We start from the raw sequence: 27,216 nt of genomic DNA, 5'->3' as shown, positions 1-27,216 counted from the left end.
GCCCAGGACTGCCTGGGTCTTATTCTCAATGAAACATTTCTGTATTCACTCTTTCTATGCAGAAAACAAAATTTTAAAATACTGACCATAATGTTGGGACATAATGTGGCTTGTCTAAGAAAGTTTGTGAATCTTTTTGGATCCAAGAAGCCAAATGAGCCCTCTGCAGAGTTCCCATCTGAGTTTGTAGACACACAGGCAGGGAGAGCACATCTGTTTGCCTCTAAGAAAGGTATGGTTTATGATTATGTCTTTCTTTATTTCTGACCTTGCTTGTAGTTACTAGTGCACTTTGAAGGTAAAGATCACTTGAAAACTATTTTAGACTTAACATTTAACTAGTTCCGAAATTTCTTGAGGAAAAATTTGTATTTAAAAAATCATTACCTGTTTGAGATGAAGGTAAAACTTGTTTCTGGAAGATTTATTCACCAGTTTATATAGTCCATATGTTCATCTCTGAGGCCCTGAATACAAGTATCTTCGGGTATTTGAAGAAATGATTTTATTATCTGAAAGCTTTGAGTTTAGTGAATTAGAAAATTGTCTTTATTTGAAAATTCAAGATACTGTTGACATGCAAAAAGAATTCTATCTAAACTGTGAAAAAGTCAGTGTATTGGAGATGATGTTTCCTTGATAGGAAAAACCATCAATATTACTATGTCAAATGCTGGTATGGAAATAGCTTTAATGCAATGGATAACTGTTGAAATAACTACAATAACTTTAGCATCAAGCCAAGATGATACTTGTGTGTGTGTGTGTGTGTACTACTTTTACCATTTGGAATCAAAATTTGAATTTTCAAAAATATTTAAAAAATGGATAAAAATGATACCATGCATTATAAACCATAAAATGTGGTATTATTATGATGGATTTTGGAGAGGCAGCATCAGGGAGTTAAGGCGACAGGCTCTGTGGCCCAGGTCCCTCTAGCCTCTTATCTACCAGGAGGAGGTACATGAGAATTCATCAGCCTGCCTGCGGATGAGATGGGGGACCCTGATGCTATTGAAACAGCCAAAGTATGGGACTTCAGGGCTGGCTCTTAATCCTCTGAGGCATTTTTCAATCTTGCCCAGAGCTCCTGGACACAGCAAGAAGACATTAGGGAGTGAGGGGACAGAAGTGATCATATTGCTGGTTTAATTTTGCAGCCTATAAGTCCAGGGAACCTAAGCAGCAGGTGACAAGTCAGCCTCTCGAGTGGAAGAAGTGGGCTCTGCCATTGTCCCTGAAGAGCCTTGATCTGTTCTATGGGAAACTTTGTACCTGACATCAACAGTGGAGGCAGGTGCACGGCACTGATGGGTTCCACTCTTCTGCTCCTCTTCTTTGGAAAGGGCATCTCAGAGACACTAGCATCCTCTGAACACTGCCCATGACTACTCTCTGGCTGAGAAGATAAGGTGCCAAGCAGGACCTCTGTGGTGGGCATCACTGGATCTGTGGTTAAGAAAGCGCCTAAGGTGGTTGTTAAAGGACAGTGAGGGGTTATGGCCTCTCTTGGGCCCTAAGGATTGAAGGGGGAAGAGAATTGGAAGGCCCTGTCAGTGAGAAAACTCGAGCCTCAGAGAGGGCTCACTGGCCGCTCAGCCTCTTGTTGTGCTCCGTGTCACCAAGCAGCTCAGGAATCTAGTGTGTGAGAGTTAGTCTTCACAGGGATCTAGAATGAGACAGTAAAGAAAGTGTCCATCCTCTCTGGCTTGAGTGTGGGTGGCCATTCCAGGACCCTCCCAGGCTGGACACTCTCATAGCCCTCAGTGACCATCAGTGAAATGGTGGCCACGGGCAGCTAAATGGCCTGCAGAATTCTCAGGATCCACATACAAGCTGCAGACATTGTTTTTGGCCATACACACATCCACAGTAACATCCTTTTCTCGGTTCATTAAACCACTTTCTATACCTTTGCAGTTCTAGCGTGGTGGCTGAGTTAGGAGGAGCCCAGGCTGGAGGGGAGAGCAGTGGACTGACCCTGATTATTCCATCCAGCAGGACTGCTGCAAGAGAGGGAGGGGCAGAGGGGAGAAGGCACCACGGCAACAGTAGCCATGTGAGGGCCTCATGCCAGGGGACAACTGGCAGAGGTATGCTTAGACTAGATTTGATAAGTTCCCTCTTTCCTAACTTCAGCAATTCTTTCTGAAATCTTAAGAAAAGGGGCAGATGACCTCTGCTCATATACTTTGCATCTTCATTTCTAAGTATGTTCCCAAGCACGCGAATGTCTTGTTTGCACTTTTACTTTGGCAGTAAAGATGAGGGGGGGAAAACCATTCCACTCAAGCTCTTGAACAATCACTAGAATTACAATTTTCCTCCAGGCTTTCTTATGACATCATAAACTGTTTCAGTCACAACTATGCACTTTTCTTTGGCTTATGCTTTTTTGAAGTATTCATGGATAGCCCTTCCCCTTCTCCTCTGACCCTTATTACACCCTCTTCCATGCATGTTAACTAATGCATGTGTTTTTAAAGTGACAGCAATTGAGGAATCCCTCCCCCTCCACTCCTATCCCCACTATCTCCAAAGTGGCCTGGATGAACCACACTTTCCCGTATTTCCTTCTTTGGTAATTCCTTTCCACTGAATCTAGGCAGGCCCTATGTCTTGCTCTTGACCAACAGTCTGTGGTGGGAACGACCCTGTGTTACTTCTGAGGTTATTTAGAAGAGTCTGGCAGCATCTCCTGCCACACAGGCTCTGGGAGAAGCCAGCCACTCTGTAACAAGTCTGATTGCCTCGAGACCTCCATGTTGTGAGGAAGCACAAGCTAACCATGTGGAGAGACTATTTGCAGAGAGATGCCCAATCAGCCTTCAGCTGTTCTTGCCATCCCAAGGGAGGAGCCGCACACAGATGCAGAGTCTGCTATGGATATCCTGCCCAGTCTGGCATTCAGATGATACCAGTCTCAGCTGCCATCTGACAGCAACCCCAAGACTCCAAGGGCAAGCAATCACCTAAACTCTGCCAACCCACAGAATCATGGAAGATAATGACTTGTTATTTGAACCACTAAGCTTTGAAGTGCTTTGCTATGCAGCAGTAGATACTTGGAGCACCCACCACCGGAGGACAGGGTGGCCATGAAGATAACCAGACATTTCCCATATCTATCTTTGTCAGTCTCGTTGACGTAAGTATGAGAGTATGCCTTTCTTCTCTTCATATGAAATGTAGTTCCACTGATGGCCATGAGGGCTAAATCTAAATTCAATTTAGAGTCATGACTGTTGGAGCATTTTGAAAATATCCACACTGTAGAAATACTCCTTTCCCTCCCCTCCATTATTTCTCCTCTCGTCAGGCACCAGTGTACTTCCTGGATATCACATTGCCTGCGAAATGTGCCCAGTTCACTGGCTGCAATGACGCTTTTGCAGCAACAGGCATCCAAGGCAGGTCTCCTTGAAGACAAAGGCAGGAAGAGGAATGGGCTCAGAATCAGGGCCGGGTGGCAGAGGGAGACAATTGGTTTCTCCTCATCTCTTGGAACCAGCTTTTCTGAAGGTCTGTTCCGAAGATCTAACCAGGGTGGATCCCTTTCCACTGACATTACCATTTTTTTTTTTTTCCAAGATGATACTTTGATTTCCTTCTCTATCCTGGAAAAGACAATGGACACTCCCCTTCCCCCCAAGTTAAATGAAACAAGGTTGGAATTTTTTAAAAGGAACATTTACTAGGAAACTAAAGGGAAACCAAACAGAATATAAGAGAACAGAGGCAGAGTTGCAGATGGGGTCAGGGAGTTCAAATTTGTAACCAGCCTCTGGCCACAGCTGGACTGCTAGGCAAAGCTTTCCAGATACAAGCCACTTGCCTGCTGGCCCCTATTAAAGTCACCTTCTATTTCCTACCAGCAAGCCAGTGGCATACTCAGCCCTCCAGGCAGGAAGATCTTGAGAGCAGGGGAACAACAGGCTCAGCTACCCCAGGATCTCCTATCAAGGCTCCCCATTCCAAGGACAAGTCAAAGCTTATTGGGATGGCTGCCTGATATCTACCGGGGCCAGTCTGGTTTCTCTGGGACTACCTTTCTGGGCTCATCTGCCAGGATCTAGAGATAATATTTCTGCTGACTATCTTGCTGGCACTAGTCCTTCATGCTTTGGTTCTAAACACTGGTACGATGGAAGATGTCCGAATGTGGAGGAACAGGCAGAGGGGAACCTTGGGCAAAGAAATTGAATTCTTCTCATGTCAACAGACATAGGCAGAACCCTGGGTTCCCTGTCAATCTTCAAGGTTGAAAGCCACTCAGATGGAAATGGAATACACAGGTTGGGGATCATGTGAAGCTGGAACATAGTAACACTGCCTCATACAACCAAAGGTCTCCATCCTTTTAAGATTTGACATCAAGGTAGTTTCTTGTACCAGGCAGCCATGGCAACAAGAACTTTCTGAAGGCCTGCCTAGTTCGTGCTTCTACCCAGTTAATCCTGTATGGAAATGTTAATTCAAATGAAGATAACGAGTTTCCCAGGAAGGTAAACTACAGTCCAACTATGGATTCTGCTGCAAAGAGACTGTATGAAAGGGAAATGCTGACTTGGAGAAATGGTGCAAATGTATTGGCAGGGTACCTCACACCCATGTTGGGGAAGAGAGGATCACTAGGTAACACCCCCAGCCCCAGGGCATGCTGAGACCTTTGGTTTCATTTGTATAGAAGCAGAAGCAAGGAGGACGTGGAACACAGCTGGCAGTGGGTTGGCTGATGTGGTCACAAAGGAAGCTGAGTAATGGATGTGATACCCGGGGAGAGCCCTTGACCTTCACTCTAGTAGGTACTTCCATTCCCCAAGTGCTGTGAATGTGATATATGTATCTGGAAATGAAAGGAAACCTGTCTGTGGTTGCCCAAGGCTATGCCTCTGGGCTGTTGCATATGGAAATACCCAGAAGGCACTCAGGCCAAGAAGGCCCCAAAGCTGTGCCTTCAATCAGGAACCAGCTGTGTCATCTCTTCACGAACTCAGCTCACTCAATGGTACATCTGTTTCTGAGGCTCTGCCCTCAGAAGACAAATGTGCCTGGGAAAGGGTATTCCAGATGCCTACGCCATTGAGATGTATGCCTCTCTAACAGGGATGACAATGACCTCTCATTCTACTTGCCAATACCAGTTGAAAGGAAGTGGCTGCTGGCTGTTCTGAAAACAGTGCTGGGGATTCTGACTCTGGGTTTAGCAGAAGAGAGGGCCACAGTCAACTGGTACTCACTGCCACAGACAAGGGAGTAGGCAGTGAATTTGCTGTGCACTAGACCGCTTTGCCCTTGAGTTTTTCCAGGGTAATGGCCTGCTTATCCTATTACTCTCCTGGGGCTATTCCTTGCAAAGCTGGAGTACTTCTTGGGTGAAATTATTTTCTGGAGATAGTTATTAGCTCAGTAGTAGTCCAGTGTAAATTAGATCTGCTGCCTACTTAGCACCTGGATAGATTTTAAGATATTCTGTCGTTCCAGGGCCTTCAAGCAAATAACATCATGTCAGAGGGACACTGCTGGGCAGCTGCTGTGAACCCATCACCAAGGGCCCTGTGTTAATCACTACGAGTCTTGGCACTCTAGGTGCTCTGAGTACTCTCACTATGTCAGGCGGTTTCTTCCACAGTCCAGTCTTGATTCTTGGCCAGAAGAGATGCGCTTCCCCTACAGCACACCACCTTAGGCCACCTGAAGACGGCTGGACCATTCACGTTCAGCAAACCCAACCTGGAAAGAGGGCCAGTTATTGCTGTGTTTACAGCTGAGCATTTGGTCACTAGAGTCATCTGGATGTTGCTGGATGGGAAAAGTTACTGAAGATCTCTGTAAGATGGTTGTCCTATTGGGTTCTTGACATAAGTGGTCCTCTTACCCACAGTCATCGTTTCTGTAGGAAAAAGAAACAAAAAGAATGCTTTGGTTTTCATTCATAGAAATATATTTTATTTCAGTTTTCTCTTTTTAATTGAAGTACAGTTGATTTACAATGTTGTCTTCATTTTTGCTAAACAGCAAAGCCGTTCAGTTACACATTCTTTTTAAAGTATTCTTTTCCATTATGGTTATCATAGGACACTGAATATAGTTCTCTGTGTTATACAGTAGCACTTTGTTGTTTATCCATCCTATATAGGAAAGTTTGCATTTGCTAACCTCAACCTCCCACTCCACCCCTCTCCCAATGCCACCAGCCTGTCCTCCATGTCTTGGCAACCATCAGTCTGTTTTCTATGTCCATGATTCTGTTTCACAGATTGATTAATTTGTGTCATATTTTAGATTGCACATATAAGTGACATCACATGATACTTGTCTTTCTGACTTACTTTACTTGATATGATAACCTTTAGTCGTTATCCATGTTGCTGCAAATGGCATTACTGCATTCTTTTTTTAAAGCCGAGTAGTATTCCATCACATATATGTGCCATGTCTTGTTCTTTTTTTACTTTATTTTTTGTTTAATTTTGTTTTTGGGTATAGCCAGTTAACAATGTTTTAAGTTTCAGGTGAACAGCAAAGGGACTTATTCATATATATAAATGTATCCAATGCTTCCCCAAACTCTCCTCCCATCCAGGCTGCCACATAACACTGAGCAGAGCTCTATGTGCTGTACAGTAGTTCCTGGTTGGTCATCCATTTTATTTTATTTTATTTTTTTTTAATTTTTATTTTTTTTTAAATTTTAAAATCTTTAATTCTTACATGCATTCCCAAACTGGTCATCCATTTTAAATAGCGTGTACCTGCTGCTGCTGCTAAGTCGCTTCAGTCGTGTCTGACTCCTAGCGACCCCATGGACTGCAGCCTACCAGGCTCCTCTATCCACGGGGTTTGCCAGGCAAGAGTACTGGAGTGGGGTGCCGTTGCCTTCTCCAGTGTATACCTACCCATCCCCAACCCCCTAACTATCCCTCCTCTGTCCCCGTTAGATTCCACATATAAGTGACATCACATGGTATTTGTCTTTCTGACTTACTTTACTTAATATGATACTCTAGTCATTATCCATGTTGCTACAAATGGCATTACTGCATTCTTTTTTTAAAGCTGGGTAGTATTACTGCATTCTTTTTTTAAAGCTTTGTTTTCTAAGTCTGTGAGTCTCTTTATGTTTTGTAACCAAGTTCATTTGTATCAATTTTTTTTTTAACCATACATAAGGGAAGTCATATGATATCTGTCCTTCTCTGTCTGACTTACTTCACTCAGTATGACCATCTCTAGGTCCAGCATTATTTTATTCTTTTCATCTTCTTTACCCATTCGTCTGTTGATGGACATTTAGGCTGTTTCCATGTCTTTGCTATTGTGAATGGTGCTACAATGAACACAGGAGTGCATGTATGTTTGAATTAGAGGTCTGTCTGGATAAATGCCCAGAAGTGGGATTGCAGGATCATATGTTTGTTCTTTTTTTAGTTTTCTTGAGGAGACTCCATATGGTTTTTAACAATGGCTGCATCAACTAACACTCCCACCAACAGTGTAGGAGGATTACTTTCTCTCCACAACCTCTCCAGCATCTGTTATTTGTAGACTTTTTAATGATGGCCCTTCTGACTGTTAGGAGATGGTACCTCATTGTAATTTTGATTTGCATGTTTTAATAAATAACAATGTTAAGCATCTTTTCATGTGCCTGCTGGCCATCTGTATGTCTTCTTTGGAGAAATGTCTATTTAGTTCTTCTGTCCACTTTTTGATTGGGTTGTTTTTTTTGTTGAGCTGCATAAGCTGTATATTTGGAAATTAAGCCTTTGCTGGTCACATTGTTTGCAGATATTCTCTCCCATTCTATACACTGTCTTTCCTTTCCTTTTTTTTTTTTTTTTTTTTTGGTCTGTGGTTTCCTTTGCTGCGCAAAAGCTTGTAATTTTGATTAGGTCACATCTGTTTATTTTTGTTTTTATTTCTACTGCCTTGGGTGACTGACCTAAGAAAACTTTTATGATTTTTGTCAGAGAATGTTTTGTGTATGATCTCTTCTAGGCGTTTTATGGTGTCAGGTCTTATGTTTATGTCTTTAAGTCATTTTGAATTCAGACAATACTGCAAAGCCACACTAATCAAAACAGCATGGTATTGGCACAAAAACAAACATATGGGTAAATGGAACAGAACAGAGAGCCCAGAAATATTAATAAACCCACACACCTATGCTCAGTTAATCTTTGACAAAGGAGGCAAGAATATACAACGTGAAAAAAACATTATTTAGCAAGTGCTGTTCGGAAAGTTGAAAGCATGTAAATCAATGAAGTTAGAATACACCCTCTTACCATACACAAAAATATTTCCTTTATTTTTTTAAATTGAAGTATAGTTTATTTACAATGTTTCAAATATATAGCAAAATGATTCAGTTATGCATATTTATATATGTTCTTTTTCAGATTTTTTTTTCCATTATAGGTTATTATAATTGAATATAGTTCCCTGTGCTACTAGTAGGTCCTTGTTTATATATGATAGCGTGTATCTGTTCATTCCAAATTCCCAGTTTATCCCTCTCCCCTTTCCCTTTGGTAACCATGTCTGTCTTCTATATCTGTCATCCATATATTTTTAATGTGTATCAGACAAGTGCCAGGCACTGTGACAGATTCTGGAGATGGAGATACCATGAGGAAGACACATATCCTGCTTTCAAAGAGCTCACAGTGGGAGATATATTACAACATGAGAAGCTGAGCAAACTAAAATGAGCAAAGAGGAGGGAAGGGCTAACTTTGAGGGGACTGAGGTCTATAGAGAGGACCATAAAGATGTCTTGAGCTGGGCCATTTTGGCTGAAGAAGAGGTCATCAGGAGGGAAAGAGGGAAGGCCACTGTGGGCAGAGGAAAGAGCCTGTTCAGAGGCAGGAAATGGCATTGAAGGAACTATCAGAATGTGGTGTGAGGAGTAGAGCAGGAGAAATTAAGAAGACTGGGGAGGAGAGGGTCTGCGTGGGGTAACATACCTTCCCTGTTCTCAAGCTGTGAGGATGGGCCCTTTCACTGGAGCCCCAGACTTAAGAGTAGGAGGAACTCTTGTGAGTCACACTCAGCCCAGCATTCAACTTAAGAGTATTAATGCTGCAGTCACAGAGAGAAAGAAAACTGCAGTTACTTCCATGGACACAGCAATAACAAAAATCAAACATGTAAACTATAGGAGAGCTGCAAACATTCTCAAACTGGGATGTCTGGACTGCATTTCAAAGATCAAATGTTCATGCGTGAGGCCATCAGAGAAGGTAATACAAGCCAGAGGGTACCTGGAAGAAGGGAAACAAGTCTGTCTGTGACATTTGGCTCTGAAGTGTGTGCATGGGTGTGGGCATACCATTCTCTTGGGAAAGGATATTATTTTCTGGATAAGGAAGAAAATGTGAGTGGATATTTCCCCTATATTGTGATTCAAATACAACAGAAGTTCCCAGATACTCTGGAGCACCCTCCAATTGGCTCTACTTCCCAACCCACCATCCACATTAGGTGCTGGTCCCCAAAACCCCTTTTGTCAGCTGTTGAGACTCATACCTGCAGGCCAGCTTGCCAGCCCCTGAATCCTTTCTTATCAGGAAGGCAAGCCATCAACAGGCTCATCCCCACCAATGAATGCCATGTGGTCTGGAATTAGTGTGCTGCTATTAGCCAGGGTGGCCACATGCCTTCAGTTTTTGATTAACTATAGCTCAGATGGTAAAGCGTCTGGTTACAATGCGGGAGACCTGGGCTCGATCCCTGAGTGGGGAAGATCCCCTGGAGAAGGAAATGGCAATCCACTCCAATACTATTGCCTGGAAAATCCCATAGACAGAGGAGCTTGGTAGGCTACAGTCCATGGGGTTGCAAAGAGTTGGACACAACTGAGCAACTTCACTATAGTGATATGAACTTTACAACCCTTAAAAGAACTATCTGAAGCTCTTTACTGCAGGATACAGGGATGGAGAGAGATTAATTTTTCTAAAGTCATGTTATCAGAGCTGGAATTTGATTCCAAGACTTCTAACTACAGTTTAAGCTTCACAGTATTTACAATACCTAAGACATGGAAGGAACATAAATGTCCATCAACAGATGAATGGATAAAGAAGATGTGATACACGCACAGGAATACAACTTGATCAAAAAAAAATAATGAAATAATGCCATTTTCAGCAACATAGATGGACTCAGAGATTATCATACTAAGTGAATGTTCAGAAAGATTAATACCACAGGATATCACTTATACGTAGAATCCAAAATGTGACACAAATGAATTGATATACTAAACAGAAACAGACCCACAGACATAGAAACAAAGGAAAGGGGGTTGGGGAGGGATAAATTAGGAGTTTGGGATTAGCAGATACAAACTACTATACATAAAATAGACAAGAATAAGGTCCTACTATATAGCACAGGTAACTACATTCAATATCTAACAATAAACCATAAGGGAAAAGAATATATATATATACACAAACTGAATCACTTTACTGTACACCAAAAAAACACAACATTGTAAACCAACTACACAAATTAAAAATCTTTTTAAATGAAATAAAAAGCGGAAGCTTTAGCAATTGCATCATTTCTAAGTGTACTGCATAGGTTCAATCTATATATCTAACCTTCTGTCTTGGTTTTCTAGACACTCTGAATCCAGCCAGATGAGGCAACTTTAAGAAACTCTAGTCCAAGCTAGCAGCACGCAGCAGGTGCTGTGTTCCATTTACAGCTTCCTGCCTTCTTATTCCATTTCTTGGGATCCCCCTGGCTGGTGGCCTACATATGTATCTCACTTGTCCCTTCAGCTCTCGATCCCAGCCTTCCCTGTTATGACCTTAGTTTCATTTCTTCATCTGCAGAGTCCCTTCAGACTGCTTTGGGTAGAGCTCTTCCTAAACATTCAGCCTGATGGACTACTTTTGCATCTGGTTTGTTACCTAAGGCCTGTATAGAGGGCTGGGCTATGACCTCAGCCCATTTTTTTACCAGTCCCCATATCCAGGAATACTACCAGTAGAGGCCATGCTGCCAATGGCCAAATCACAGCACAGCTCCAAACTGACCTCTTTAGCTGGGCTTTGGTCATTCAGTGAATTTTGTTATGTGACTCAAGCTCAGCCCGTGGGAATACTGTGGAGGGCCCTTCTGGTCTACCCCTTCTTCAGCTGGGTGAGTTTTCTGGGTCCTGATCCTGCCTGATCTCAGCATCCTTGTTTCCCTACTCTGAACAGTACCACTAAGTCCCCAGAGTGCCAGTCCACAAGATGAAGTCTGCCAGCCCACAAGATAAAGGGATAAAGAAGTTTCAACACATTTGGTGGAGGGGTGTGGTCACTTCTACCAGGAATCTTAGCATTTTTTCAAAAAGAGAACAAATGAAAAATAGACAAATATATGAAACAGTCATTACAGTTGAATATTTTTAACACAATCTGCTCAGAAACTGATTAAATATAAAATTTTGAGTATGCCATGGGTGGATTGTGCTGTGGCTCAGTCCCTTTTGTCTGTCCTGTGGAAGACTTGAAAAATTCAACCAATGTAAAAAAAAAAAAAAAACACCAAAAAAAAAAAAAAAAAAACAAAAAAGCAAGTAATACTTTTCTAAACACTTATAACCTAATAAGTGGTTACTTAGCCAAGATTTCTAATAAACGAGGTACGAGGAAAGATTTTTCTACAGTTTAGAAGAGCACTGACCCAGCAGGGGTGGTGGTGGGATGGAGTGGTGCAGACTGTGGCATCAAGACCAGAGACAGCAGTGGTGGCTTGAGCCCTGGTGGCCGTGAGGCCGTGAGGCTGGTTTCAGTGCTGGGGTCAGGACCAGGGGGCAGAAGAAAAGCAGTGTCCTTGTTATCAGGCAGTACCAGGCGTTTAGAAGGTATTGGGAACTTCAGTAGCATCAACAGGAAGTGGTGGTTACAGTCTTATCTGAACAGAGGGGATTTTAAGCAAATTCAATTGTTCCGAGACATAAGGATTTGATTTGAATGAAATTGAATTGAAACCAAAGATGAGAACTGTCCCGATGAAAACTGTAATGTGAAGTGACATTTTGATCACAAAAATGACAGCTGATGTGAGTCAGGCCATTGAGACTGACCCCAAATTAAGAACATGAAAAGGTTGAGTGGATCATTAGATAATATCTGCCTGTGAATTGGAAAATGGGTTTTGATTACAGGAAGTATCTAAGGGCTTTGAAATAGGAAGCCCGTTGAAAATTGAAGTGACTCATTACATGATTCAATCTTATTGTACTTAAAACTGTTAAACTTGTATTTTAAAATTTTATTTAAAAAGCATAAAAATCTTGGGATTTCGCTATTTATTACTTAACACAGCTTTGCAAATATATAGAAACACCATCCCCTGCCCGCTGAAAACCTGAGTCTTCCCTTCTCAATTTCCCCAAGGAGGGCTGTCTTCACTTTGCTTTGCCTCTTGAAGAATCAGCATGTCAAAGAAAGTGTGAAGGTAACTGCATTTCCTGCCAGGTGTGTGTGTGTGTGTGCGCGCGCGCGTGTTAGTTACTTAGTCGTGTCTAACACTTTGCAGCTCCATGGATTAGAGCCTGCCAGGCTCCTCTGTCCATGGAATTCTCCAGGCAAGAATATTGGAGTGGGTTGCCATTTCCTTCTCCAGGGGATCTTCCCAACCCAGGGATCAAACCCAGCCATAAGACTGGGGCAAAAGACAGAAAACGGAAGTGTCCATTTGTGTGTTAATTACTATTTATTGAGCACTCAAGCACTCTGCTTTGCCCTAAGAGCTTTGCAAACCTCATCTCATTCAGTCCTTGCCTTGACCCTCTGTGATAGATGTTAAATTGCCTTTTTTTTTTTTTTTTTTTTTTTACAAAGGTAACTGAGTCTGAGAAAAGCCAAACAACAACAAAGGTTGTAAATGGCAGAGCCAGGATCTGCCGTCATATGTGTATGGATCCAAATGTGTGCTCTTAGGTCCTCTGCCCAGGAGAGCAAATTACGACACCTTGAATGCCAACTCCATTATGGTGCCCTTCTAAAAAGGAATCTCTGTTCAGAAAGGAATTCTGAACAGTCCAGAGTGCATAGAAAAGTGTTAGGATCCACTGTCACGTCAGCCTTGAAGGGAAGGTGGTGAATGGTGACATGTGTGACATGCAGGCTGTTACTAAGAGGGATTCATCAGAAATAAGAAGTCAGGGCTGTAAGTGTGGCACTGTTCAAAAGATAAGAAGACCGTTGTCATGGCTTTTCAGATGAAGGGGCAAGTTAGGGAACTTTTGCAAGGAAAAGCTTATTCCAGTTGATGAAGAGGACTTTTGGGGTTGGTTACTCCAAGTTTACATTCAGTACGTTTATTCTTAATTTGTCCCACAAGCATTTACTGAGCACCAGGCACTAGAAACACAAAGATGACCAATACACACCCTTCTCTTGGAGAGCTCAGTTGTCAGTAGATGACTTGAGAACCGAGGCTGATGAGAACGAAAAGGGAAAGTAAATGAAGTCTCATCAAGAAGCTCATTTGTAACTGCTAAGTGGTACACACCTGTGTATGTGTGTGTACAGTCATGTGTAGCTCCATCTACTCAAATCAGAGAACGAAGAAAAAAGTTATGATAAAAAAATTGGGTGAGGGTTAATGTTGAAAGGGTCTTAGTATATATGTGACACACTAGATTGAGCAATAAAATTCCACTTCACAAGTCTGAGGATGAGGATTTGCCTGATGGTCCAGTGGTTAAGAATCTACCTTTCCAGGCAGGCTTCCCTGTGGCTCAAACAGTAAAGAATCTGCCGGCAAGGCCAGAGATCCAGGTTCGATTCCTGGGTTAGGAAGATCCCCTGGAGAAGGGAATGGAAACCCATTCTAGTATTCTTGCCTAGAGAATCCCATGCCCACGTGTTGCAACTACTGCTGTAACTACTGAAGCCTGAGAGCCCAGAGCCCGTGCTCTGCAATAGGAGAAGCCTCCACAATGAGAAGCCTGCGCACACTGACAAAGACCCAGCCCAGCAATAAATAAATAAATAAATAAAGCCCAAGAAGTCTCTCGCTGGCAATGCAGCTAGGAGAAACCAATCATGAGAACATACTGCCCTTGTTAATGAACAGCTGTGGTGAAACCTCCCTGGGAGGCAACCATGCCCATCCCAGGTCCTGGCACAGGTATCCTATCTTTGTAATTTGGAACTCAGATCTCAGGTAATCTCAGTCACTGTAGAGGACTTGAAGATATAATTCTATTCCTGTTATTTGGAATAGTAACTTTGTAATGCCAGAAAGATGTAACAAACAAGAATTACAAATAATGAATCAATGCTTTTGTGTTTAAGTTATATTTATTTGAGTATAATAGCACAATTTTGCTTTGTTTATGCTTTTAAGGTCAATGGTTAATGAAATAGTATAGTAGAAATTTACCAGATTTATGATTTTAGTGCACATATTTAGGAGAACTCAACTTGCTAAATTTATACTCAATAATATTCAAATGTTTAGGAAAATCCAATATACTAAATTTATGAATTTGATTTTTAAAAGATTTTATTTATTTAACATTGACTTTGCTGCTTCTCTGTTGCTGCACAGGCTCTTCTCTAGTTGCCTGAGGTGTGAGCTCCTTTCTAGACACTCCTTTCTAGACTCAGTAGTTGCAGCTTCCAGGCTCTAGGGCAGTGGCTCAATAGTTATGGCGCATGGGCTTAGTTGCTAAGTAGCATTTGGGATCTTCCTGGATCAGGGACTGAACTCACGTCTCCTGTATTGGCAGGTGGATGTTTTACCAGTGAGCTGCCAGGGAAGTCCTGAGTTTGATTTTTAAGATGCTGAAATGCTCAAAGTAATTTAAGCTACATGTATAAGATTTTATTTATTAGCATTATAAGAGTTAATATTCCTTGAGAACAATTTGGTTTAACACCTACTGTGTTAGATATTTGAAATGTTTGACATAATCAACTTGTGACCTTAGTTTGAAATGTTTAAGGGAAAATAGTCAATCATTGTTTAAACAGTACTTAAATATTAGAAGAGTAGTTTTTTTTTTTTTGCTATATTTATAAAGTTTTTTTCCCTTTAATTTAAAATATTTAAGAGAATTTGATTAAGTGTGAAATTGGCTTTAGAACTCTAGGGAAATTTAATCTGTCAAATTAATGAGCTAATTGAGAATTAAAGCAAAGAACAAGTAAAACTGAGCATTTTAGTTTCATAACTAATTAGATTTATAACCATTATAATAGTTAACACTATGCAGGATTTAGTATGTACTGTTCTAAGCATATTACATATATTAATCCATTTAACTCCTCACCAGTTCTCTGAGGTGGGTCCTATTATTATTCTCATTCTATAATGAGGAAACTGAGGTACACAGATGTTGAATAAGTGCTTTACCAAGTGCTTCCAACTAAACTGTTTCAGTTCAGTTCAGTTGCTCAGTGTGTCCGACTCTTGTGACCCCATGGACTGCAGCATGCCAGGCTTCCCTGTCATTCACCAACTCATGGAGCTTGCTCCAACTCATGGCTGCCACAGATGTGGTCAGAGCAGGCAATCAGGGTCAGATGAGGTCATAAGGGTGGGGCCCTCATGATGGGATTAGTGCCCTTATAAGTCACCAGAGGGCACTCTCTCCTGCTCTCTCCCTGCTTCTGTCCATCCACCATGTGAGGACACAGTGAGAAGGCTGTCATCCGCAATCTACAAAAAGAGCTTTCACCAGAACGCAATCATGCTGATCTCTAACTTCTAGCCTCCAGATCCATGAGAAAATAAGCTTCTGTTGTTTTAGCCTCCCAGTCTGTGGTATTTTGTTATGGCAGTCTGAGTTAAGACACCAACTATACTAGTTTCCTTGATTTCCCTTCTTTCCCCTACCTTTAAGTGTTGGAATGTCCCAATTTTCAGTCCTTGGGCTTCTTCTCTTCTCCATTTACATCTGGACCTACTTCTGGAATTCTAGGTTTCTGTCTCTAACTGCCACGTGATATCTCCCTGCAGATGCATCCAGGAGATGTAGTTAAGTAGTTAAGTCAAATGTAAGGTAAGGTAAGGTGAAGTCGCTCAGTCATGTCTGACTCTTTGCGACCCCATGGACTGTAGCCTACCAGGCTCCTCCATCCATGGGATTTTCCAAACAAGAGTCCTGGAGTGGGTTGCCATTTCCTTCTCCAGAGGATCTTCCCGACCGAGGGATTGAGCCCAGGTCTCCCGCACTGTAGGCAGACGCTTTACAGTCTGAGCCACTAGGAAAGTCAAATGTAGTTAGTCCAACTCCTGAGTGCCCTACATAGGCGCTCCACCTGTGGCCTTCCTCAGCTCACTTGTGGCAACTCCACCCCTTCACTTCTGTTACCTCCATCCCTTCACTTCTGTCACACCCTACATCAGGAAATCCTATTAGGTCTCCTTCCAAAATCTATCCAGAATGTAACCACTTCTCAACTCTACCATTGCTTCTACACTGGCCCAAGCCTCTACTGTTTCCATCTAGACCATAGTGGCAGACTCCTAAAGGTTCTCCCCACTTTCACTCTTGCCCCGATACAGCCTATTCCAAACGCAGAACCAGAGGGAATGGTTATAAGCCCAGATCATGTCACATCTCTTCAAAATGCTGCAACGGCCTTTCCGTTCACCTCAGAGTGGGAATCAAAGTTCTTATGAAGATCACTAGGTTCTGTGCAACTGGGGCCCACCCACCCTGTGTACCTTTCCGATCTCACTGCTATTACGCTCCCTCTCAGCCCCATTACTCTCCCACACTGCTTACCTCGCTCCTTGTACAGGCTTCCTGAAGGCCTCAGTGTTGGCTGTTTCTCAGCCTGTATTTCTACACGGCTTGCTCCCTAATCTCTTTCAAGTGTTTGCTCCTCGAGTCCTACCATTACCTACATTAAAATAAACCTTCTTTTAAAAAACACAACCAACTAACCAACCAACAAGTCACCACAGGGACTTCCCTGGTGATCTGGTGGTTAAGACTCTGAGCTCTCAATGCAGGGGGCTAAGGTTCAATTCCTGGTCAGGGAACTAGATACTGTGTGCTGCAACTAAGACCCAGTGCAGCCAAATTAAAAAGAAAAAATTTTTTTAACTTTTTAAAAATTAAAAAAATTTTTAATTAAAAAAAAAAAAAACTTGAAAAATAAAAAACATCACCACCACATTTCTGATTCTCCTTGCTTTCTTATATTTTTCACAGTACCTATTACCTCCAATACAATGTTCACTTACAATGTTTCTTTTTTGTTCCTCTTACTAAAATATAAGCTTTAGGAGGACAAAAGTTTTTGTCTGTTTCTTTCTCACAGATGGATACTCAGAGTAGTATGGCACTCAATTAATATTTACTGATAGGCTATGGTTTTTCCAGTAGTCACGTATGGATGCGAGAGTTGGACTGTGAAGAAGGCTGAGCGCCGAAGAATTGATGCTTTTGAACTGTGGTATTGGAGAAGACTCTTGAGAGTCCCTTGGACTGCAAGGAGATCCAACCAGTCCATTCTGAAGGAGATCAGCCCTGGGATTTCTTTGGAAGGACTGATGCTAAAGCTGAAACTCCAGTACTTTGGCCACCTCATGTGAAGAGTTGACTCACTGGAAAAGACTCTGATGCTGGGAGGGATTGGGGGCAGGAGGAGAAGGGGACGACCCAGGATGAGATGGCTGGGTGGCGTCACCCACTCGATGGATGTGAGTCTGAGTGAACTCCGGGAGTTAGTGATGGACAGGGAGGCCTGGCGTGATGCGATTCATGGGGTCGCGAAGAGTCAGACACGACTGAGCAACTGAACTGAACTGAACTGATGAATTAGTATATGATTGAGTCCCCCACTCCCCTCTCAAAGTGATTGTTTTAAAGGCAACTGGACTGATCATTACTTGGATAGAATGCCACAATATAACAAATGATGCAGGAATGCAAGGAGAATCTTGAAAGATTGTTGAGACAGGCGGCCAGCATGGTGAGTACAAGCATGAAGGAATTCTGAGCTTCCTGGAGGAAACAGTCATGGATCTTCCATTGTGCTTTTAAACTAAGGCGATTCTTTTGCAGAGATCTTTATGAGAACCGTCTGTACTTTTGTTTTGCCACAAATATCACCTGAGACGATGACTGAGAACTTGACTGCACTGAATAACTCTCATGGCTGTCGTCTTTCACTAGGAGAACTCGGTGATGGAAGGAAGGAGGAGCTCATTTAGTCCTTAAAGAAAGGGAGCTTCTTCAGCTTTCAGAGCCAGCACTGGCTTACTTGTATACATTAATAGAACCATATGCCTGTATGTTTGAAAATATGACATCCAGAGTCTTTCTAACAAATCAGCAATCATTTTCCAAGTTGTAAGATAGAAGAAATTGGAATTCTATCCAACAAGAAATTATTCAACACTGACTTTGTGCCAGGCATTTTGCCAGGTGCTGGTTACATAATGATGAATAACAGTCTCTATCCTCAGGGAGCAATTGGATGTGCTGCAGGTGACTCGTACACAGATAACATCAAGTGTCATCAAACGCTAAGTAAGGGGTGAACACAGGGGACCAGGAGAACTCAGACCAGAGACATTTAACTCATAGTGGGAGGATCTTCAGAATGCTTCCTGCAGAAAATGACAAGTGATAAGATGCTTAAAAGATAAGCTGGATCCAGCCAGGCCAAAAGGGGTGGAAAGGACAGCACACACACAAAAAGAAGTGAAAGCAGGAGCAGGGGCCGTGGAGTGAATAAAAGAGCATGATGTGGACCACTGATAATTGGGCCCATCTTCCCTGTAGCTCAGATGGTAAAGAATCTGCCTACAAAGCAGGAAACCTGGGTTTGACCCCTGGGTCAGGAAGATCCTCTGGAGAAAGGAATGGCAATCCACTCCAGTATTCTTGCCTGGAGAATCCCATGGACAGAGGAGCCTGGCAGGCTACAGTTCATGAAGTCGCAAAGAGCTAGACACGACTGAGCGAATAACACTCAACATAACAGGAGTAGGAGGTAGGGGAGGAGTCACAGAGGACCTTGAATGTCAAGATAAAGAACTTGATCTTGTTCAGGACAAAGCAGAGTCACTGAAGGATTTTAAGTATGAGAGCAACACGTCAGATTTGTGTTTGAGGCTTTGTGTAAATTAAGACCCAGGAATCCCTCCAGGCACTCCCACCACTTGTCAGTGGAGAGGAGAGAGAGGTGACTTCACCTTCCTAGCTCTCCTCAGCCCAGCTCCCTGGTGAAGGTACCGCCTACGGGGCAGTCTGCACAGCCCTGGGGAAGAAGCTCCCGTGGGGACTTAGTTATCAAAGGTAGAGCCCAGATCCTATGTTGTTAGCCTGAGAAGCTGGGGTCAGGAGAGACAGGATTTTTCTGCACAATGACGCAAAGTGTGCTCCTTCCACTCAGCTTCCTATTGGCAGGGACAGTATTAGGTGGATGCTTCTTTCTCAGGTTATAGAACTTTCAGTTTCCCATGAGCTGTTTTGTTTGTGCAGTCACTCCCCAACCCTGAGGAAAGTTTCATTCAACACTCTAGCCTGGCCCCAGCTGCGTTTTGGGAGGACTGAGGTGGCGCTATGTCCACGCTTGGGGAAAGCAGGGCAGAGAGAAGCTGGGGGCTGGAAGCAGCATTTCTAAGGCCTCCAAAGACGGGCAGCAGAGAAACCCAGGCGCAGCTGGGAGGAGAAAGGGTGAGCACAGTGAAATGCAGGAGACACGCAGACAAGCATTGTTTAGGGGTTGGTTGAGCCAAGAGAGGACAGGAAGTCAACTTAGGGCAGGCAGAAAGGGCAGAGGCTCAGATCAGAATCTGAGGACCCTGGTCTTTCATCAAGGGGATGGAAATACAGTGATAAGGGAGGAAAGTGACCGAGAGTGTAGCAAGGCCAGGGAAACGGTGGCTGGGGCTGCGTGAAGTGCGGATTGGTGGGGGTGCTGCCCTCACCCGGCTTTGTTAGGAGCACCTGGCCTGTCAGACGAGGAGCAAGCAGAGGGGACTGGATGAGGAGGCTAAACTCAGCTCCTCTCCCCGGGGCTCCTGACGAGGGTGAGGGTGGGACAGACTGCAGGGGCAGCCCCTGACTCCCTGGGACTCTGCATTCCACCCACAGCCGCCTCTTTTCTGCTCTTCCCAGGTCCTTGCTCTGCTGTCCACTACTCATTCCGGGTCTCTGTTCAGTGTAATCTCCCTAGCCTCCCCACATACAGCCGGCTCCCACCCATTCCTATCACGTTTGTTGTGTTTCTATCCTCCATCTCATTGAGACTCATTTTCTGTTTATTTTTACGGAATCTGTCTCCTCCACCAGAACGCAAGCTCCATGGTGCCAGGCATTTTGCCTGTTGCTTGCACACTGGTTCCACAAGTGTGGAAGAGCAGGCGGGAGGTGGCAGGTGCTCAGTGAACACGGATTGAATAAACACTGAGTGCAGACATCAGGGCCGCTGAAGACTACGGTGGGGACTGGCGGCAGATACACCAAAGGGCAGCCCCTGGCAGTTAGAGGAACAGAGCCTGGAGTGTCTTCCCAGCTCACCTGGCCACCACCACCCCCATCACCTCCCCTCCACAGCGCCGAGATGCTGAAAGAAAGACAGCTCTCTCTTCATCCCCTTCCACCCAACCCCACTGTCAGCTATTTGGACCAAGACTGGGCACCCAAGTCAAGATGGGCAATGAGAGATCCTTCAACGGGAGGATGTAAAAGAGTACAGAAGAGAAAAGACAGACAGAGGAATGTGAGTGTGCGGGGCGGGGGTGGGGAGAGACGAATGTAGTAGATGATGAAAGGAGAGAGCAGAGTCAAAGCAAAAAATAAACAAACATCTGGTTTTCCTAAAGTTTCCAGTTTCGGCCCCAGTCCTTCCTGGAACATAGATACATCCCCACCCTGGAATTCCAAGAAACTTCCCTCAACTCTTACAAAAAGTCCCAAGCTAGTTCCATTTGTTTTCTATTATCTAAACAGAACTTCAACTAAAGGAGGAGGTTCTAGGTATCCATGTCCTGCCATACCCCAACATGCCCGGAGCCCACGAGGCTCCCCGCAGCCTGAGCCAGAAGCTCCCATGTCAGGGCGTGAAGCCATGCCCTGCTCTAGGTGGGGCAGAGAGTTACTCTTGCAGTCTGCCGCTGGGCAGTGCTCGTCACCTGCAGGTCCCAGCGCCCCCTGTGTCCTAACTATTCTCACTTCATGGTTCCAGCCCTGTGCTGGGACTTCGGCGTGCCTGACTCTGTGGAGGTCCCACCACCCTGCCTGCCCCTGCCAGCCTGGCAACCTGTCCCTGGCACAAGTCCCGCGCCAGCGTCCTGTCAGCTACCCATCGTGCGCCGCTCTCTGAGCCTTTCTTCCCTGTCCGCTCTCACTTCTCTCCTCCGCTCCTCGTGCGGCTTCGGTCCCCTCGACCCCCCACTCCCAAGCTGGGGAGTGCTGGGTGAGGAGATGCGAGGGGATGTGAGCAGTGCCGCTCTCCTGTCCCTCAGTCTGTCTGCCAGCCTCTCCGTCCCTCCAGAGGTCCAGGCAGTGTCCTCAGGACTCACGAGCACTTTCCCCACCACTCAACTCTGCTTTCCTTTGATTGGCTCCACTCTGGACCAGGTTCAACTACTGTGATGGCAAGACTGCCGCTGACTACTCCATACTGGCATCCTCACAGCTGGGTCCAGTGGAAAGACATGACTCCTCCTGACAGTTCCAGCCAAACTCCTGGCCCTTAACTGGGTCACGGGGCCGCCCTGAACCAGCTCCTGATTTGCTGGGTGGACACAGTCCAGGCACACATGGAGCATGGAGCGGAGGGTGAGGCCAGGTCTACCCAAACCACAAGGACCCAGGGAAATGGGTAGGTCCTCAAGAAAAATGGGGTGCTGCCAGAAGAAGAGAGAAGAAACACTGAGTATGAAAAACCCCAAGTTTTCACTTCAGAGCTTTTCTTACTAACATAAATAGGGACCATCATGTTCCAATCTGAAGGAATCGAATCTTTGTAGCTACAAAGTTTAGCCTTATTAGAATATAACACTGAAGAACACATTTGCGGGAAAAACCCCACAGAATATAACATGACTTCTAACATGAAAAAGAGTATTCTATTAGCTTTTGGGTTTTTTTTTAAGGGGGCTTTCAGTTAATCGGTTTTACTACATACTGTTCACTGCACATCAGACTGGCTTTGAAAATTATGGCAATACTGAAGCAGATGATTTAGGCAGGGGACAGGGGTGTGGATGGGAAGAACCCCTGGAGGAGGACATGGCAACCCACTCCAGTATTCTTATCTGGAGAATCCCATGGACAGAGGAGCCTGGTGGGCTACAGTCCATGGGGTCACAAAGAGTCAGACACGACTGAGTGACTAAGCACAGCACAGGGGTGGAGAGAAACAGCAGAAGCAAAACAACTCAAAGTAAATGAGCAAAAAACTTACATGATAAATCATCTGGGAATGTGAGGTTAGGGAACAGTGAATTAGTGCCAGTGGGATGAAAACAAAAGAAATTTCTGGAGACTTCTTAGGCACTGTTTTGTTTTTACCGTCTTCACTGAGCTGAATAACAACTGCACAGAAGGGAAACAATCTTTTAGAACCAGCAGAGCTGACCAAGCATGTGAGAACTTGGCTGTACTGGACTGGTAGAGCTGTATCTTCTTCCAAGCTACAGATCTGCTGGGATATGAAGGTTTGTGCAAAAAAAAATTTTATAGGAAGAGGGCAGGAGAATAAAAAGAAGAGAGCAACTGAAATGGCTATAGGTTACCCACTTCAACTTGATGCGAAGCGGTGAAGAGGCAGCCTTCCCTAAGAGGTAGAGAGAGGGCCCCCTCTGGATCCAGTCCAAATCGCCTTGGTTTCTGTGCCCAGGAAGCACTGACATGGACAGATACTGTGGTTTTAAAAGCTCTGTATGGAATCAGAAAGATCTTTTTAAATCTGTATGAGTCAGGTTTTGCTGCAGTAACAAGCAACCCCCAAATCTTAGCTGCTTTCAACAGTAAGTCTGTGGGTTGGCTACAGCTCTGTTGGGTTCAGCTGGACCTGGCTCCACACAGTTAGAGGTCTATTTCTGGGTCTTATTGTTCTAGGACCCAGGGAATTCCCATGATGCAGGCCGAAAGCTCAAGGGGTCAAACACAAATGTGTGATACTTCTTAAAGGCCTCACCTGGAACTGTCACCCCACCCATAGTCTCCTGGACAATGAAGTCCCCCAGCCAAGTCCAAGGCACTGAATATGAGGCCCTCGGGGGTGTGGAGATGGCACATGACCATGGATGGACATACCATCTATTCCAGTGGGTGTGCTCTACCACTTATTTGCCTCGTGAAGCTTGACAAGTTAGTTTGGTCTCAACTTTTTTCATGTGGGGAGACAATACGGTTTGCCTCACAGGGCATGGGTTAAATCAGATGACTTAAGTACAGCAGTTAATGCAGAGCCCCGGATGGAGCAGATGGTCCATGTGGGACAGCTAACGTCATCTTATGATTATTACTTTTTATATTCATTTATTTGATTGCACCAGGTCTTAGTTGTGGCAAGTGGGATCTAGTTCCCCGACCAGGGATCAAACCTGGGCCCCCTGCACTGGAAGCACAGAGTCTTAGCCACCAGACCCTGAGGGAAGTCCCTCATCTTATTATTAATCCAAGGCATCAGATTATAAGCAAGGCATGCCCGCTTGTCAGGAGTCCAGTGATCAGCACTGGAGAGAAGGCAGGATACAGGACTGGCAGGTTATGTGGGCACAGACCAGGGCAGCAGAAGAGGAGGTGGTGGGCAGGCAGGTACATAAGAGGTGGTGGGGAGGTCAGGGGTACAGGACACTCAAAGCGTGTGAACACAGGGTGATGAACACATGGACGTGTGGGTGAGAGGGGGTTCAGACAGCCTCGCAACAACTCTGGGAGAGCAGCTGGGCTGAGGGGGCTTGTAGTTTTCTCTTCTCACCCTCAGGGCAGCCTGGTCACCCCTCAGACCAAGCCTGCCAGGCCTCACGGCCCCGCCCTCCACCCTCACTGTGCAGCAGCCTGTCCTCTCTCTGCTGCCCGCACAGCCTGCCCCAGATGAAACCTACTCCCTTTGAACCATCTCTAACCCTCCTCTGGGGCTCCTAGCTGCTGTCCTTTCCATCCTTGGTCTTTATCAAAGCTTCCATCCCGCTCTTCCCCCTAAGTCAATCCTTGTTTCTCCCGAGGTCTGTGCTCTCTGCTTTGACCCCTCAAACTCCCCTTCGTCTCCTTTGCTCCTAACACCTTCTTGTAATACTGCTCATCTACCAGGGGCCTCTTCTGCTCCCACCGGGAACACCCCTAGCCGCCCCCTGCATCTGCTCTGCTCTGGTTTTCCCTTCCACCCCCGTCCCACACTAGGAAGCAGGCCAGGGAGCTGTCCAACCTGGGTGCCAACTCGTCTCACTGCAACACCAGAGCTGGGAATATGGCAGCGGTGGGGGTGAGGAGAGTGACTCAGATCTCTGGAAAAGCTGTGTAGATGCAGCCTCTGACTCAGTATGCCCAATGCAGAACTATCTAGGAGGTGAGCTATTTATATGAAAGGTGAGCTATTTTGAGAGAGTTCTTTGTGCTCTGCAGCAGAGGGGATTGTGCAACTTTATCAAATAATTTTAGTGAAGTCCAGAAAACAAAATCCATGTGCTGCACTTCGTTGGAGACAGTGGGTACAGTCGGTATTTTCAGCATAGATTGAAGTGGGATAATCGCAGCATGAAACTGCAATAAATAAAGCACAGCAGTCTCGAGGAAGCCGGCACAAGCACATGAAGGGGACGTTTTCTTCTATGGAACAGGAGGTGTGTGCTGCTACCCTGGTCTCTGCCATGTGGCCAGTGTGGCCGGGACTAGAGCTCTGAGTGGAGACAATAAGACCCCCCTGGTGCCTGCAGTGGCGCACACACCGCTCCTTTTCACAAGAAATTTCAAAGGCAATAGTGCTTCTGGCAAGCCTCGGGCTAGGTCCCCGCACCTGAGCACAGCTTCCTTGCATGGCAAAGGCTGTTTGCAGAAGAGGTTTGAGACAGAAGCTGGTGGTTCTGAAGCCCTTCCAGAGGCCACAGCCTCCTCTCCCTCCCGTCCTCCCTCCCTGCTGCCTCTCCTTCTCCCACCTTCTCAGGTTGACAAGCAAAGTTACAAAATTATCTTGAAATGTGGACTCTCCCAAAGTTTGCGGGACCCTGAAAACCCAGCTGTTTTTCCTTTTCTGAACTGCTCAGACTTTTCCTAAAAGCCTTTCCAGAGCAGGAGATCCCATGCTGTTGGTCAAAGCATCAGATGTTGTCAGTGAGGTTTTCCATCCACCTTTTCATCCAGTAGAAGTTAAAACCTGAAAACTTCCAGAAGCACACAATGAGTGTCAGTGAAGGACCCCCACCCGGGAGTCAGGAAAGGGGCACCTCAGGCTGAGCACATGGGAAGCTGGGCCCCATCTCCCTGCCTCCTGTATTCCCTCCATCTCTCTTTCTCTCCTTCAGCCAGTACTGAGTACCTCCTCAAGAGCTGGGGGTCTACACAAGGCTTGAGGGATTCAGAGACACAGGAGATTCCATCTCTGCTCCCAGGGAACTCATGTCTGATCAGGGAACTCACGTCTAATCAGGAAAACAAACACAAAGACCCAGCGCAGCCTTTCGGGAGCGATCATGTCGGTATTCACACAGAGAAGAGGACAAGGACAATAACAACGCTGCGGTAAGTCGCTAAGTCATGTCTGACTCTTACAAGCCCATGGACTGCAGCCCTCCAGGCGCCTCTGTCTGTGGGATTTCTCAGGCAAGAATACTGGAGTGGGTAGCCATTTCCTCCTCCAGGGGATCTTCCTGACCGAGGGATCGAATCCGAGTCTCCTGCATTGCAGGCAGATACTCTGCCACTGAGCCACCAGGGCAGCCTGCAATAACCATAGCTATTAGGTTGGTGCAAAAGTAATTTCTGTTTTGCATTGTTGACTTTGCTATTTGATACTGAAATACATTTGTAAATAAAATTGGTTATGTTATACATCATTTTAATATCATTTCTTGCTTTATGTTGTTTGCTAATGAATTATTACTTGCTGTTTGTATCTATTTTAGACTATGGAAATGATGTTAGACTGAAAGCAAATTTGAGTGATTTTCTTATTCGAGTTCAAATGGGTCATAATGCAGCAGAAACAGCCTGCAACATCAACAAGGCATTTTGCCCAGGAACTGCTAATGGGACATACAGTGCAGTGGTGGTTCAAGAAGTTTTGCAAAGGAGACTAGAGCCTTAATGATGAGGAGTGCAGTGGGTGGTCATCCAAAGTTGACGACCTATTGAGAGGATCATCAAAGCTGATCATCTTACAACTAACTGCACAAGAAGTTGCCCAAGAACTCAACGTCCACCATTCTATGGTTGGTTGGCATTTGACACAAACTGGAAAGCTGAAAAAACTTGCTAAGTGGGTGCCTCGAGACCTGATCAAAACCAAACAAAAACCATTGTTTTGAAGTGTCATCTTATCTTATTCTATGCAACAACAACAAAACATTTCTTGACTGGATTGTGATATGCAATGAAAAGTGGATTTTATAAGACAACTGGTGATAACCAGCTCACTAGGTGGACCAAGAAGAAGCTCCAAAGCACTTACCCAAACCAAACCTGCACCAGAAAAAGGGTCACAGGCACTGTGTGTTGGTCTCCTGCTGCTCTGAAATCCACTAGTTTTCTGAATTCTGGTGAAACCATTCCATCTGAGAAGTATGCTCGGCAAATCGATGAGATGTACCGAGAACGGCAACGCTTGCGGCTGGTGTTGGTCAACAGAAAGGGCCCAATTCTTCTCCACAACACCTGACCACATGTCACACAACCAACACTTGAAAAGCTGGACAACTGAGGTGCAAAGTTTTGCCTCATCTGCCATATTCACCTGACCTCTCACCAACTACAACTTCTTGAAGCATCATGACAACTTTCTATAGGAAAAAATGCTTCCACAACCAGCTGGATGCAGAAAATGCTTTCCAAGAATTCATCAAATCCTGAAGCATGGATGCTACAGGAATAAATAAACATTTCTCATTGGCAAAATGTGTTGATTGTAATGGTTCCTATTTTGGTTAATATAGATGTGTTTGAGCCTATCTGTAATGATTTAAAATTCAGGATCTGAAACCATAATTATTTTTGCACCAATCTAATTATATCTATGGCTGGATGGCATCACTGACTCGATGGACGTGAGTCTGAGT

General features: G+C 44.7%; 1 protein-coding gene across 1 annotated transcript in view; it reads right to left on the bottom strand.

The window, feature by feature from the left end:
* SYT9 (synaptotagmin 9) overlaps positions 3,666–27,216 on the bottom strand; it is a 211,406-nt gene continuing 187,855 nt past the window's right edge. The window contains exon 7 of the mRNA XM_018059486.1: positions 3,666–5,896. Within this exon, the coding sequence (XP_017914975.1) occupies positions 5,888–5,896 (9 nt within the window). The 3' untranslated portion in view covers positions 3,666–5,887. The remainder of the gene's footprint in view (positions 5,897–27,216) is intronic.

Source organism: Capra hircus, chromosome 15, assembly GCF_001704415.2.
Source record: "Capra hircus breed San Clemente chromosome 15, ASM170441v1, whole genome shotgun sequence".
Classification (NCBI taxonomy): Eukaryota; Metazoa; Chordata; class Mammalia; order Artiodactyla; family Bovidae; genus Capra; species Capra hircus.
This window is presented reverse-complemented; position numbering and strand designations above follow the sequence as displayed.